Below are 13,914 nucleotides of genomic sequence, written 5' to 3' on the forward strand. Positions count from 1 at the left end.
AAAAAAAAAAAAAAAAAAAAAAAAAAAAAAAAATGTATAGCCAATGAAGAATCTGAACATAGCATTTCACTTTTACACTTAACATGTAAATTTCAGTTAGCAACTTTTTGAAAACTACTTTTAACTATATACTATTAAAAACAAGTTTCAAAAATAAAAAATAATGAAGCCCAAGTGCAAACCACATGCGCTACGTTGAAGTACTAAAATAACTGATTTTTCATTTTTTGATTTACCCCATTTATTTCTTCAGAAATCAAAAACATCGTCATCATCATCACCACCACCATCAACATCATCAAATGACCAATCCCAGTCTTTAAATGCCAAATCAAGCAATCTGCAATAGGAGGTTTGTAAATTTATACTCTAACACTCTTTAGAAACTGTAACTTAATGTTATGACTTAGAAATCATACTTTGAATGTGCTGTAAGCATTTTAATTTTCCATTCATGGATAACAACAAGATTAAAATTAAGATGCATGCACACAAGGAAGCCTTGCCCTTATATGTAAAGGTATATAATCACGTTGGCCAAGTACACCTTCCAGATATCTGAAGACAGCGATCATATTTGGGCTAATAAGAAACAATCTGCTTCTCCCTCCTCACTCCCATACCCGAGATAAACATGTAACCATCCTGATGCCCAGTTTGATTTGAGAATTATGAAAGCACATTTGTCAATGTTCCCTTCACCAAAGTGGTTAGATTGTCAGCTCGGTTTTTCCATTATAGCACCAAAAACCATGGGGTAAAAGGGGAGTAATAGAATAAGAAAGCAGCTTTCTGAATTTCAGTAGGACCCTGCCTGCTCAATGTGTCACCAAGAGCTTTGTCCTGCATATAAAAAACTAGGGACAAGGGAAAAGCCACAAGTATATAAGTAGCATTATCAACTCATCTTGGCTAAATTGAACTTAGAGTTAGGATATACGTGGTCTTTTCTTTCTAATTCAATAACCTAACTGTAATATTCCTATCATCTTTGTTTTTAAAAATAGGAGTAACTGGGCCAGACGCAGTGGCTCATGCCCGTAATCCCAGCACAGGGAGGCTGAGGCAGGCGGATCACCTGAGGTGAGGAGTTCAAGACCAGCCTGGCCAACATGGTGAAACCCTGTCTACTAAAAATACAAAAATTAGCTGGGCGTGGTGGCAGGTGCCTGTAATCCCAGCTACTCAAGAGGCTAAGGCAGGAAAGTCACTTGAATCCGGGAGGCAGAGGTTGCAGTGGGCCAAGATTGTGCCATTGCACTCTGGCCTGGGGGACAAGAGCGAGACTTCGTCTCAATAAATAAATATAAAAATAAATAAATAGGAGTAACTTTTCATTTTTAAAACTGTGGTGTTCATGAATCAATCCGTGCCAAGGAACTCATCTGGTCCCCAAAGTGTCACCTATAATCACTATTGTCAGTGGTTCTTATTTACACACTTCTAAAGCAAGAAACTTTAGTGTACATGATTTACCTACTGCTCTTTACAAGGCCTCATTCCAAGAGATTTAGATATGACTGAAAAGGGCCCAAATATTTGCATTTTCAAATAAGAAACCTGAGGTGATTTCTGATATAGCTGGTTAACTCTGAGAAACACTGACAGAATAGGTTAATGGACGATTACTCTAATTTAAAATAAATACAGCGACTCAAATTACTCTTTTAAAATGTGCTAAACATAGGACAACATTTGAGAAAACACACAAACAGATATACTTACTCAATGCATATCACAACCTGGCACACACTCATTTTTCTAGACTTACATATAATGTAGCTTATAGCTAGGGTTTCAGCTCTACTGCTTGGGAGATTGTGATCAGCAGGCCTTCCAGGGCATCCACACCTCAGCTTTAGCATAGGTTAGGAGAAAGCTGCATTGCGTATCCTTTCAAAACCTTTCAAGTGTGTGCCAGTGTCATAATCTCAAATTTAAAAGTCGAATCGCTAGATACGAGTGCAGTGCATGATGAGACTTCCCTTACACCTTCTCCCCTCATCCCTTCGAATCAGTCATCTAATTCTAGTTATTTCAACTGAAGAAATCTTTCCGAATCCAGGTTTATTTTCTCCGTTTTCATTGTCAAGTACTCAGTTCAGGATCTCATTAAGCCTGAATACCAATCCCTTATTGAAAGACTTCTACTTATAAATCAAAACTCCTGACAGCAGTGTACATGGAGCTTTTCAGCTGGGTTCAGAGTTTCTCTCCAGTGTCACATCATCTTTTACCACACCTTGCCCTTGCCTTCTCCCAACCCCAACCCAACACAAAATTACAAATACATAAGTAATTCTGACGACTTTGTACCTCTGCACATGACATTTTGCCTGGAACTGATTTTCCCTTATTTGTTTGCTTGTAATATTATCCATCCTCCATTGTTTGAGATCTTTCTTAATGTCCTCAGGTAGAATTCTCCATGCTTCCCTCGTTTCCCCCAGCACTCTGTTCATGCCTCTGTCATAAACAGCATTTTACATAGTACTGTAATTGCCTGTTGCTTGACTGTCTCCACCATTAACTAATCAACAGGGATATAGTTCAGGCCTGTGAAACTTATTGTCAAAGATGCTTTGAATTTAGAGTTCTACCAACAGTCCACAAAAGTACCCATTTCATTTCTTAATTAACCCTTGCCAGTGTGGCAGGTGAAAAATGGTTTTATGTTATAGTTTTAATTTAATATTAATTTCTTAATACAGTAGTCCCCCCATATCCTTGTTTTCACTTTCCATGGTTTCAAGTTACCAGTAGTGAACCACAGTCTGAAAATATTAAATAGAAAACCTCAAAACAATTGAGAAGTTTTAAACTGCCCAACATTCTGAACAGCGTGATGAAATCTTGTGCCATCCCACTCTGTCCTGCCTGGGATGTGAGTCATCCCTTTGTCCAGCATATCCATGCCTATTAGTCACTTATTAATGGTCTTCATTATCAGATTTTTAAAAATGGTATATGTACGGCATAGCACTATTCCTGATTCCAGGCATCCACTGGGGGTCTTGGAATACATATCCCTTGAGATAAAGGGGGACTACTGTAATCAGGCTGATCCCCTTTTTTTACATGTAACAGCTGTTTCCATAATAATGCCTGCATACACCTCACTAATTCTATATGGGGATGAGGCAATCTTTTTTCTCAATGATTTATAAGAACTTTTCATATGTGAAGATACTATCTCATCTTTCTCATATATTTTGTAAAGACATGGTGTTTTTTAAATTTACAAGGCTTCAATTTTGGGGTAGTTGATCTTTGGCTTTGTTTTCTTTGCTTGTACTATTTGAAAATTCTTCTCCAATTCAAGATCAGGTATATATTCATGTATGGATTTATTTTTGACACATCAAATTGTATATAACTTCATTATTTTCCCAAGTAGACTGTTAACTTTCTAACATTTAGAAATGGAGAAGAGCAAAGATAATAATGACACAATAGCTACTTCCCTAAGTTTTAACTGTGTTGCCATGTTTTACTTCTTAAAACTCGATAAATGAGCATTTGCTGCATTTTTGCTTTATACTTTTCTGCATGCATTAAATACTGCATTTAAAAAAAAATATTTAAAAGAAAATAATTAAAGAGAAATGCCCTCTAGCCAGACTGGTATCTAATTTTTTTTTTTTTTTTTTTGAGATGGAGTCTCACTCTGTTGCCCAGGCTGGAGTGCAGTGGCGCAATCTCGGCTTACTGCAACCTCCATCTCCTGGGTTCAAGCAATTCTCTGCCTCAGCCTCCCAAGTAGCTGGGATTACAGGTGTCTGCCACCATGCCCAGCTAATTTTTGTATTTTCAGTAGAGAAGGGGTTTCACCATCTTGGCCAGGCTTGTCTGGAACTCCTGACCTCAGGTGATCCACCCGCCTTGNAGATGGAGTCTCACTCTGTTGCCCAGGCTGGAGTGCAGTGGCGCAATCTCGGCTTACTGCAACCTCCATCTCCTGGGTTCAAGCAATTCTCTGCCTCAGCCTCCCAAGTAGCTGGGATTACAGGTGTCTGCCACCATGCCCAGCTAATTTTGTATTTTCAGTAGAGAAGGGGTTTCACCATCTTGGCCAGGCTTGTCTGGAACTCCTGACCTCAGGTGATCCACCCGCCTTGGCCTCCCAAAGTGCTGGGATTACAGGCGTAAGCCACCGCACCTGGCCCAGACTGGTATGTTTTATCTTGCATTGAAACAAATTAGGATTCCCCAAATTGTCTTCATCAAAAATTAGCATTTTATTCACAAATTTCCTACTTTTCCAGTATGGCATTTTAATTTTAACTCAAAAGTACAAAAAGAAAAAAAAAATTCCTGTAGAATAGCATTTGTACACATTATGTTTATGAACTGTCAATTAATTAAGTTCTACTCTTATCACAATGAGGCAGTGACTACTTCAGTTCCAAGTCAAGGTTCCAGAACAAGACTATCTGGATCTAAAGTCATGGCTCTGCCACGTATTAGCTGGGTGACCTTGGGTACACAAGCTTTCTGTGCCTTAGTTTCTTCATCTGTTAAATGGAGATATATTAATAGCTACCTCACAGGGTGGTTCTGCGGATAAACTAGTATAATAATAGCTAACACTTATCTATTACTTTAATCAACTTCACCACTATAGAAAAAAAAGAAGTGCTGAAAACAGAGTTAAGAGGAGAGGCTGAGCGTGATGGCTCACACCTGTAATCCCAGCACTTCTGGAGGCCGAGGCGGGCAGATCACCTGAGGTCAGGAGTTCAAGACCAGCCTGGCCAACATGGGGAAACCCCGTCTCTACTAAAATTACAAAAATTAGCCGGGCGTGATGGCGCATGCCTGTAATCCCAACTACTCAGAAGGCTGAGGCAGGAGAATTGCTTGAACCTGGAAGGTGGATGGTTGTGGTGAACTGAGATCATGCCACTACACGCCAGCCTGGGTGACACAGCGAGACACCATCTCACCAAAAAAAAAAAAAAAGAAAAGAAAAGAAAAGAAAAGATGTAATGGCAGATGACCATGAGGAAAAGTTACCAAAAATGGTTAAGTGAACATTTATGGGTTCACTTTATATTTGATGTATCTAACAAAGCCAAACTTTGTTTTAAGAAGGATACCATGTCAAATTAGTTCAACTAAAGCTAGATTGACTAATGCTAAGACTAATATTAAACAAACTCAAACAAAGAGCTAGATATCAGATCACTGCCGAGACACACCACAATTCTGTGCCTCCATTTTCTTGGATGACCCTTTACTAGTTCCACCCATTTGTATATTTTATGGGCTTTAGTCCAGTAGAATGTTAAAAGCCATCCAGCCTGAGGCTTGATTCCTCCCTGGAACCATGCTACTCAATGAGATTCACGATTTGCCTTTCTGATTGGTTCTTCTTCTAGTACATCTTCCAAGAAAAAGGTCTTTAGCTGTTTAGTGCTATTTATGATCTCTCATACTTTCAAATAATGTCTTTAGAAAACAAAATATCCTGAGTTCCTTTGCTTGCTACATTTGTATACTTTCAAATGACATACTGCAACCTCTGTTATTCTTATCTATATACCCTTCAATTTGTATAACTGACTCTTAAAATGTGACACTCAGAATGGAATACTGGCCAGGCATGGTGGCTCATGCCTGTAATCCCAGCACTTTGGGAGGCCAAGGTGGGAGGACTGCTTAAGGCCAGGCCTTTGAGACCAGCCTGGGCAACATAGGGAGACCCCCATCTCTACAAAAAATAAAAATAAAAAAAAATTAGCCAGGTGTCCTGGTGCATGTATGTGGTCCCAGCTACTCTGGGAGGCTGAGGTGGGAGAATAATCACTTGGGCCTGGGAGGTCAAGGCTGCAGTCAGCCATGATTACGCCATTGCACTCCAGCCTGGGCAACAGAGTGAGACCCTGTCTCAAAAATAATAATAATAATAATAATGCAGGTTGATTGATTCATGTAAGAGATACAGATACAATGCTAGGAGTACATGAAACAATGGAGACTCAAATGCCAAAAACAATGAAAATAATGTTGCAGATGCACAACAAAATCCAAATTATATTATAAATGTGACCATCTTTATGTTTAGAATTTCAAAGAATTAAATTTTTTCACAAAACGTACACTACACATTTTACAGTCAGTTTTGATATTAGTTTTACTTACATGCAGATGTGAGAGAAAGAAATCCCTACTACTTACCGTCGCTATGACAAAATATATTAAGAAAAAAATGAAGAATGATTCATAGGGCAAAGCCAGAAGTTAAAAAAAAAAAAAAAAAGTAACAAAAATCAGAAGTAAATGTACTTTCAAACAGACCATAACACTGATTTGGACTGGGAAAGGAAGGTATTTGTAAGTTAGTGTACATAAAAACGGCCTGTTACATAATTGGAAGCATGCCTCATAAACTAATTTGATATATGTTATCATATGTAGTAAAATCATTAATGTGTCAAATAGCACAAAAGGAAAAAATACATCACAAGGATATTTGGAGTTGTTATAATTCTAGATCTAGACAAACCCCTTCCGGAGTCTTAATCAAAACCAAGTATAACAATACCTGTTCTATTCCACAGGACTATTTTAAAGAGCATAGGAGATGATACATAAGAAGTTAAATGAGAGGAAAGAATACATAGAGAAGTACTTTGGAAACTGAAGTCACTATACACTATAACGTATTAAAATACCATTTAAGCATTAATAGCTCTACAATATTAATAATATAAATTTAATTTTCAGATGTTTTACAGAAGGCACATGAAATGGCCTTCAGTATCTCTGAATTCTGAGTTTCTTTAGCTTTAGTCAATAATCACTAATTTTGTTTAGTTTTATCATACCTCACACAAAATATTAAACATTTTCACTGCTGAAACACCAATTCTGCCTTTGTCATTCTAATTATTTCCTTGAGAGATTAGTTTCAAGAAAGTTTCATCTAAGATGTTTGTGGTCAGAATCAGATTTCCGACAATACAGCCAATGCACATCAATATTCATATACTGAAGGTCCTGTGTCAGGGAACCAAAAGGATACCTGAAATTAGATACCTGATCAAAGTATATGCTTTTTCCTTTAGCTAACCAAATTCTTGTGTTCATTTCATGTTCAATGGATAGCCATGTTTATAAATGCTGAAGTAGTTAGTAAGTCAAGAAATGGCTATTGTGAATCAAGATATTTAACTAAAGGACTTTCACATAGCTATCCGAAAATGGCTCCATCAAAATGTTTTGGTGCATAATGATCAACCCTGACCTTACTCCATTTTCCTAACTCTACCTCAATTCCAAGGAATGGCCACTTTTACCCATTAGCTCATACTTGCATTTTTAAAGCTGGTCTATGTTGCTGCTAAAATCACACTCAAGTTACTGTTTTATAGATTTAAAACTTAAGCTGATTTTAAACCTGCCTCCCAAATCATGTAACATAATAAAAGCTTATAATATGAAACACAGTGTGTGCACCTGACAATGTGAGGTCTGTGTGCAAAGTTAATTCTATCTTTTAAGTTATTAAATTACTCAAGTGCTCATAAAAGCTGAAAATTAAATCATTATACAGGAAGTCCTCACTTGACATCATCGATAGGTTCTTGGAAAGTACAACTTTAAGCTAAATGAAGTAAAACAAAACCATTTTCTTCTCATCAAGGTTATAACAAAACAATTCTGAAGGAAACAACTTAATTCCAGGACCTGCCATTGTTTTGCTTAAAGTCGCAGGTTCTAAGAACCTATGGACAATGTTAAGTGAGGATTTACTGTACAAACAAACACAACAAAAATCTTTAAAGATTTCTGGTTGAATTTACTGTATGTGTGTGATTTAGTAAATAAATTTATATTACTTTCATCTGAATCGATGAATATGACATGCACATTAAAACAGTTCCAAACATTTGGTATTCCACAGTTCACTAAAACACCAAGCAAAGGAAAACTAACTAGGAAAATCTGTAGTTTGAATATAAATAGCAAAATATTTTAATAGACTTTTTTTTTTCTTACCACATTTTAATTTATTACCTAGGTTTGTTTGGGGCAAGCTGTCGACTTGGCCGTCTAATAGACTGGTTTTGCTGTATCTTCATTGAAGTTCTAGGAGATGATCGTGCAAAAGGGTCTGGAGCTGGGGGACTTTTAGGTATCTTTTTCACCAATCGACTAACCCACTTCTGCTGCTCTTCTGTAGAGTTTGCTAGTAATAATAGATTCTTTGCCGTTGAAATATCATAATACACTATAAAGAAAAATTTGAAAAAAAATTAATGTACTTAAAATGATCTGAACATAACCAATATCGATGGAGCAAGTAATTTACCATTTACCTTTGCAAGGTGCTATAATCTCCTCCTTTTTGTCCATGTGATCTTTATGACACTTAATATGGCAACGGCGACACTCTAAAGCAGGAGGAGGCTTAAACATGTGCCACAGGGGCTTCATACAAGCCTCACAGTTGGTTGGGAAATGATAAAGAGTAGGAATAAACTCATGTCCCTTGTGGCAAATATAATTAGATTTTTCTCCAACTGGCTCCACTGGAAATTCTTGTTCCTTCTTACTTTCTCCTTCATTGGCATACAGAATCTATTAATGTCAAAAGAACAATAAATGATTTCCAAACATGCTATTTCTTATGTAGTAACAATTCTGATAGTGTAAGTAAAATAACATTAGCCTAAATTATTCAAAGAGAAGAAAATGTATCTGAAATACAAACTTAAGCTCTTGATTACGCAAACTTAATCAAAAGCTTGTGTAAGAAAAGTCATTAAGACAGTCACTTTGGTTTGCATTTCAAAAGAACTGATCCTCTTCAAATGCTGCCTCCTTATTTTCTTTGTAACACCCATGCTTTAGCAGTACTATCAAAACAGGTCAGCAAAAGGCAAATGTGCACTTCACAGGTGTTAGGAAGTTTTTCTGGGAGGGACTGTTCAAAACAATCACTTGAAGAAATGTGGTGATTATACTAATTGGTGTTTTGTAATACTTAACAGAAAACTGGGTAACAGCTATAAGCACAGCTTCATTTTAAAAGTCCTGTATTTTGAGAGTTGAGGGGGAAAAGAAAGAGGAAAGGCTGTGTATTATACTCCAAATAAACATGATAAGCATCCAGAAAACAAGGAGCCAACTTCCACACAGTACACCAAGCACAATGGCTCTTACATAGAAGGAAATCAGTAAGTCACTGTTGGTTTGACTAATTTTAAAATGGAAGTAGTAGAGGGAAGAATGTGGCTTCACTTTAAATTGGAGGTAAAAGGGTTACAAGGTACAAAATTTACCTCCATAACTGACTTTTCTAACTTTCTAGAGAGCTGAGATTACACAAAACAGAAGGGAAAAAAATTCATGCTTAAAAGTCATAACCAACCTAAAACAAAAATATAGCAAAGACCAGAAACATGATACAAACACACTACAAGCTTTAACAAATAAAATGGAGACAGGAATGAAGATGTTCCCAAACAGAATTAAGCACAAAAGTCACAAAGCAACAAACCATCTTTAAATAGGACTGAAACAGAAAGGTAACCTGAAGAGGGCCAAAGAATGAAGAGATTTAATATGTCACGTCATTTGAGAACTTCTAAATGTGAAAAACAAAACAAAGCCAACCAACCAAATATAAACAAAACTATGTTTACCTGGAATATCCTCGGAATTTCTTTAGCATCTGCTCTATATACATCTGTCTGTGTAACTGGTCGGACATGAAATAACTTGCTATAAAAAATTTTGAATAAAGGAATAAAATATCACCCAAGGATCAAATTATATATTAATTATTCTATACTTATGTCAGAAGTTAAACACTGACTACTTTGACCCATGTTAGGAACTCAGAATATTTTGTTCTATTAATTATATAATTAATTAAGATTTTTATAAACCTCTGTCAGAAATTTTCTAATTAGTTTCAAAAAATAATGTATCAAAGGCCCATGAAATAAAGATGTTTCAGCTAACCCTGTATCCCAGACTTTCATCCGTATGAAGCAAATCACACAAAAATGTAACAATAGTACAGCAGGAGCTATACTATGACTAATAAATTGCATTGTTACTCTTATACTTCAAAAGGTAAGAAAAGATACAGTTTCTACATATTCTAATAAAAACACTTACTCTATATCTAAAACCATGTAAGGATTAGATTGTTCTTTATCTTGTTCACTGTCATAGAAAAGAATCTTCTTACTGCTTACAATCACATACTGTTAAAACAGGGAGAAATCAGTAATTCAAGTGTTTATATACCTTATTGATTTTTTTAAAATAAATTCTATATTAGCAATAAAATCATACTGAGTAACTAAAAGTACTTAATATATCTTTAGGAAAGTCTTCCTTAAAATAACAATACATTTTGTTTATATTAATAGATATTTTAAATAAGCAAATTGTGGGGAGAAGTAAAGTAAAATATTTTTTGGACTTAGCTAGCTTTGGGATCCAACATCATTAATAACCTTCTCAAAAATAAACACAATAACATCAATAATCATAGTAAGAGAGGAAAATAAATAAATGGGTCTTTTTTACTAGATTCCCACCCAAACAGCAAAAGTATCAAAATCAACAATTTCCTAACAATAAAATCTGTCTTATTATTAACAAGATATGAGGACAAAAAATTTTTTACAAAGATAATTAAAATCATATCATTTCAAATCCTAAAGTATAAACAAGTTCTATGTGTCTAAAAGTACCAGTCACGTATATCCTGCAACTACAAAAGCCAAATGACTGGAGTTAAAACAAAAACAAAAGGCTCATATTCCAAAGGATCAATTACCTTTTTAACCCATCCAAATTTCTTAGTGTTGTTTCGTGCAGGCAATGAAAGCCATCCTTCTAATCTTGATTCTACAAATAACCACAACATATGAGAATAAAGATAACAATTCTCCTTAGATAATAAAGAACTTAATAAAATTTTAATATGAAATTTATAAAACAAATAAAATATATCCTTTAGAATTTATCACTATACATCATCTAGGATACAGTAATAGTACAGGATCAGCAGTAAAAAGTTATGCAATGCAAAACAAAATCCAGGTTATATCATATTGGAAACAGATAGTCTATAGTTTTATAAAGTCAAATGTTCCACTGATTAAATTCATGCATTTGTAATCAGAAAAGCTGCCAAAAAAAAAAATAATAATAATAATAAAAGCAGCAGCAGCAACTCTCTGTTCTCACTGGTACACCTGCCTCAGACTCCTTTATTTTTCCTTTGGAAGAGGGCCACATCGTGCACATTTTCAAGGAGTAAATATATTTTTTATAATTACGTGTTCAGAGAAAATGAACTTTTAGAATAACTATTATAAAATAAAATAATGTAAATTTTGTTTTATTTTATTTATTTTTTTTGAGATGAAGTCTTGCTCTGTCACCGAGGCTGGAATGTAGTGGCGTGATCTCGGCTCACTGCAGCCTCTGCATCCTGGGTTCCAGTGATTCTCCTGTCTCAGCTTCCCAGGTAGCTGGGATTACAGGCACGCGCCAGCACGCCCAGCTACTTCTTGTATTTTTAGTAGAGATGGGGTTTCACCACGTTGGCCAGGTTAGTCTTGAACTCCTGACCTCAGGTGATCTGTCTGCTTCAGCCTCTCAAAGTACTAGGATTATAGGCGTGAGCCATCACAACTGACCAATTATGTACATTTTAGATAAAATCTGGTTAATCAGCAAAATAATCAAAAGATTTCTAAATTCCAAAATATCAAAATCAGTAACATTGTAATTCAACTAAGGAATGTGTATGAATCCTTGGAATTTGTTTTAATGACATTTGATCAATGCCTTTTAATGAAATAAATATGTGAAATAGCATTTGGGGAAGTTATTCTAATAGTAAAAGTAGCTATCACTTATTTAACTTCTATTATGTATCAACTGTGCTGGACGCTTTACATAAATTCCCCTAATTTAGATGAGGAAACTGCAGTCTTGAAAGATCACATAGGGCTGCCTCTTTGACTCTGAATGAAGGAACTCTCTGGTTTTTTCATTTAAACTGTAATCTCTTTCAGGGTAATGACCAGGCGAAATTCTTTCATGTTTCTTATGAAGAACATATGCCTAGGATAATGTCAGTAAGTACTCAGTAAAAACCTTAAGTTTATCCTCTGAATCAGTGGAAATACTTTTTCTGTACCATCACTCTTGTTATAAAACTTCAGGAAGAATTTCTTCTTGGTTGAAAATAGCTAAAACAAGCAATGAAACCATGCGCTCTTAAGCAATATAATGTATTACTCCATTTCTCGCAAGTTGGCCTCTATCAATTACAACAGCAATGTCATGAGAAAATACCTTAAAAACAAATTCTTTATTCATGCAGCAGTTTATTTTTAACTGAGTCTCCAACAACATAGTAGAGTTAGTGGTTATTAGTTAATGTTATATAAAAAAAACTTCAAAAGGACTAAAATTAAGGGTAGTGAGAAAAACTCCAAAGATGAAAAGATTTTCAGGATATCACCTGTACCATTAGGTTCCGATGAAATGGGTAAGTAAGGCAAAGATTCTTCTTCTGAGTCAGAATCAGAGTCAAGGAGCATGTGAGAACTGGAAGGCTTAGTGGCAATATTGAGAGAAGTAGAGGAACGCTGGTAGGTGAATGACATGGATTCCATAGTGTGTGACTGAGTGATATGAACTAAACACCCAACATAAAAGGAAGTAAGAATGCAGAAAGAAGAGAAAATGAAATGAAAGCTTAAAAATAGAGCTAATATAATATACAATAATTTAAAACTAGACATGTGGAGTTTTCTTTTGTATGTTTATGAAAACTTTGTAAAAAAAAATCAATAAATAAAATAAGCTTGAAATGTTACTTGAATCCTTACTCCAAGGAGTAGGTTTTCCCTTAAAGAAAATACATTTTTCCTTCAGAGCAGTCAGTCGCAAGACTTAAAACAATCAACTGATTTATATTTAAGACAAATAGTACTGCTGAAAGCAAATCCATACCTGGAAACCCATCATCTGCCTCAGCATCCCCTGGTCCACTGCCTATACTGGAACTATCCAGACCAATATGCAAGGCTTGGAGTTGTGATCGCAGCTGCTCAATGTCACTGTCTTTACTGTCCAATGTCATCTGCAGTTCAATTCGAATCTGGCTCTCTTCAGCTATTTGCTATAAGAAATTTAATTACAATAAGTTAATTGGATGCAACACAACTCAACATTTTGCTTCTGGGTTCAATAATAATTATTAAATAACAGAAATGGTCTATAACCAGTAAAACAGACATGAAAATAATTCTACTTCTTAAAAAGAAGTCTTCGGTAGAGTCCAAAAAGTATCTTACTGCCTGCATTTCATTCAGTTCTTTCTGATACTTGATCATCTGCTGGGTCAATTTCTCACGTTCAGATTTAAGCTCCATATGTAGCTTTCTATTCTCCTTCTCTTTTCTCCGCACATCTGTGTCATTACCACGCTTGACAGGTTCTTTTCGATTCATGATCTCAGCCAACTTATTCACAGCCTTAAAAAAATGTAAAAGTAAGTATAATACATAAATAAAATAAATTATGTGTATGGTTTCTCAGTATCTCATCAACAGCAACAAGTTATGCAATCACAAATACTCTCCTTCCCTACACACAGGGCTACAAAGAAACACTTTTTATAATATTTAAATAATACACCTCCTTTACTATTCATCATCCTTCTCCATCCAATGCGCCATTAGATTTTTACTCGTGTTTTCTGAGAATTATAATTTAAATATTTATAGAATTGATCTGATGTTGCTTTCTACCATTATGACTTTTTAGTTCTAAGAGAGACTTTAATAGGCAGACCTTTCTGCTTTTATTCTGGAGGAAGAACATTTTGCAGTGGCATCATATTAATAAAATATTCTATGTCCAACA

At 35.4% G+C, this 13,914-nt stretch overlaps 1 protein-coding gene across 2 annotated transcripts in view; it reads right to left on the bottom strand.

Annotated features, from left to right (window-relative positions):
- ROCK2 (Rho associated coiled-coil containing protein kinase 2) overlaps positions 1-13,914 on the bottom strand; it is a 188,118-nt gene that overhangs the window by 9,394 nt on the left and 164,810 nt on the right. For both annotated transcript variants that reach the window (XM_017853951.1, XM_017853961.1), the window contains exons 26-32: positions 13,344-13,523; positions 13,000-13,168; positions 10,805-10,875; positions 10,135-10,223; positions 9,654-9,732; positions 8,325-8,586; positions 8,023-8,236 (exon numbers count right to left, since the gene is read on the bottom strand). In XM_017853951.1, coding sequence (XP_017709440.1) covers positions 8,023-8,236; positions 8,325-8,586; positions 9,654-9,732; positions 10,135-10,223; positions 10,805-10,875; positions 13,000-13,168; positions 13,344-13,523 — 1,064 coding nt within the window. The remainder of the gene's footprint in view (positions 1-8,022; positions 8,237-8,324; positions 8,587-9,653; positions 9,733-10,134; positions 10,224-10,804; positions 10,876-12,999; positions 13,169-13,343; positions 13,524-13,914) is intronic.

Source organism: Rhinopithecus bieti, unplaced genomic scaffold, assembly GCF_001698545.2.
Source record: "Rhinopithecus bieti isolate Rb0 unplaced genomic scaffold, ASM169854v2 scaffold_1530, whole genome shotgun sequence".
In the NCBI taxonomy this organism is placed as follows: domain Eukaryota; kingdom Metazoa; phylum Chordata; class Mammalia; order Primates; family Cercopithecidae; genus Rhinopithecus; species Rhinopithecus bieti.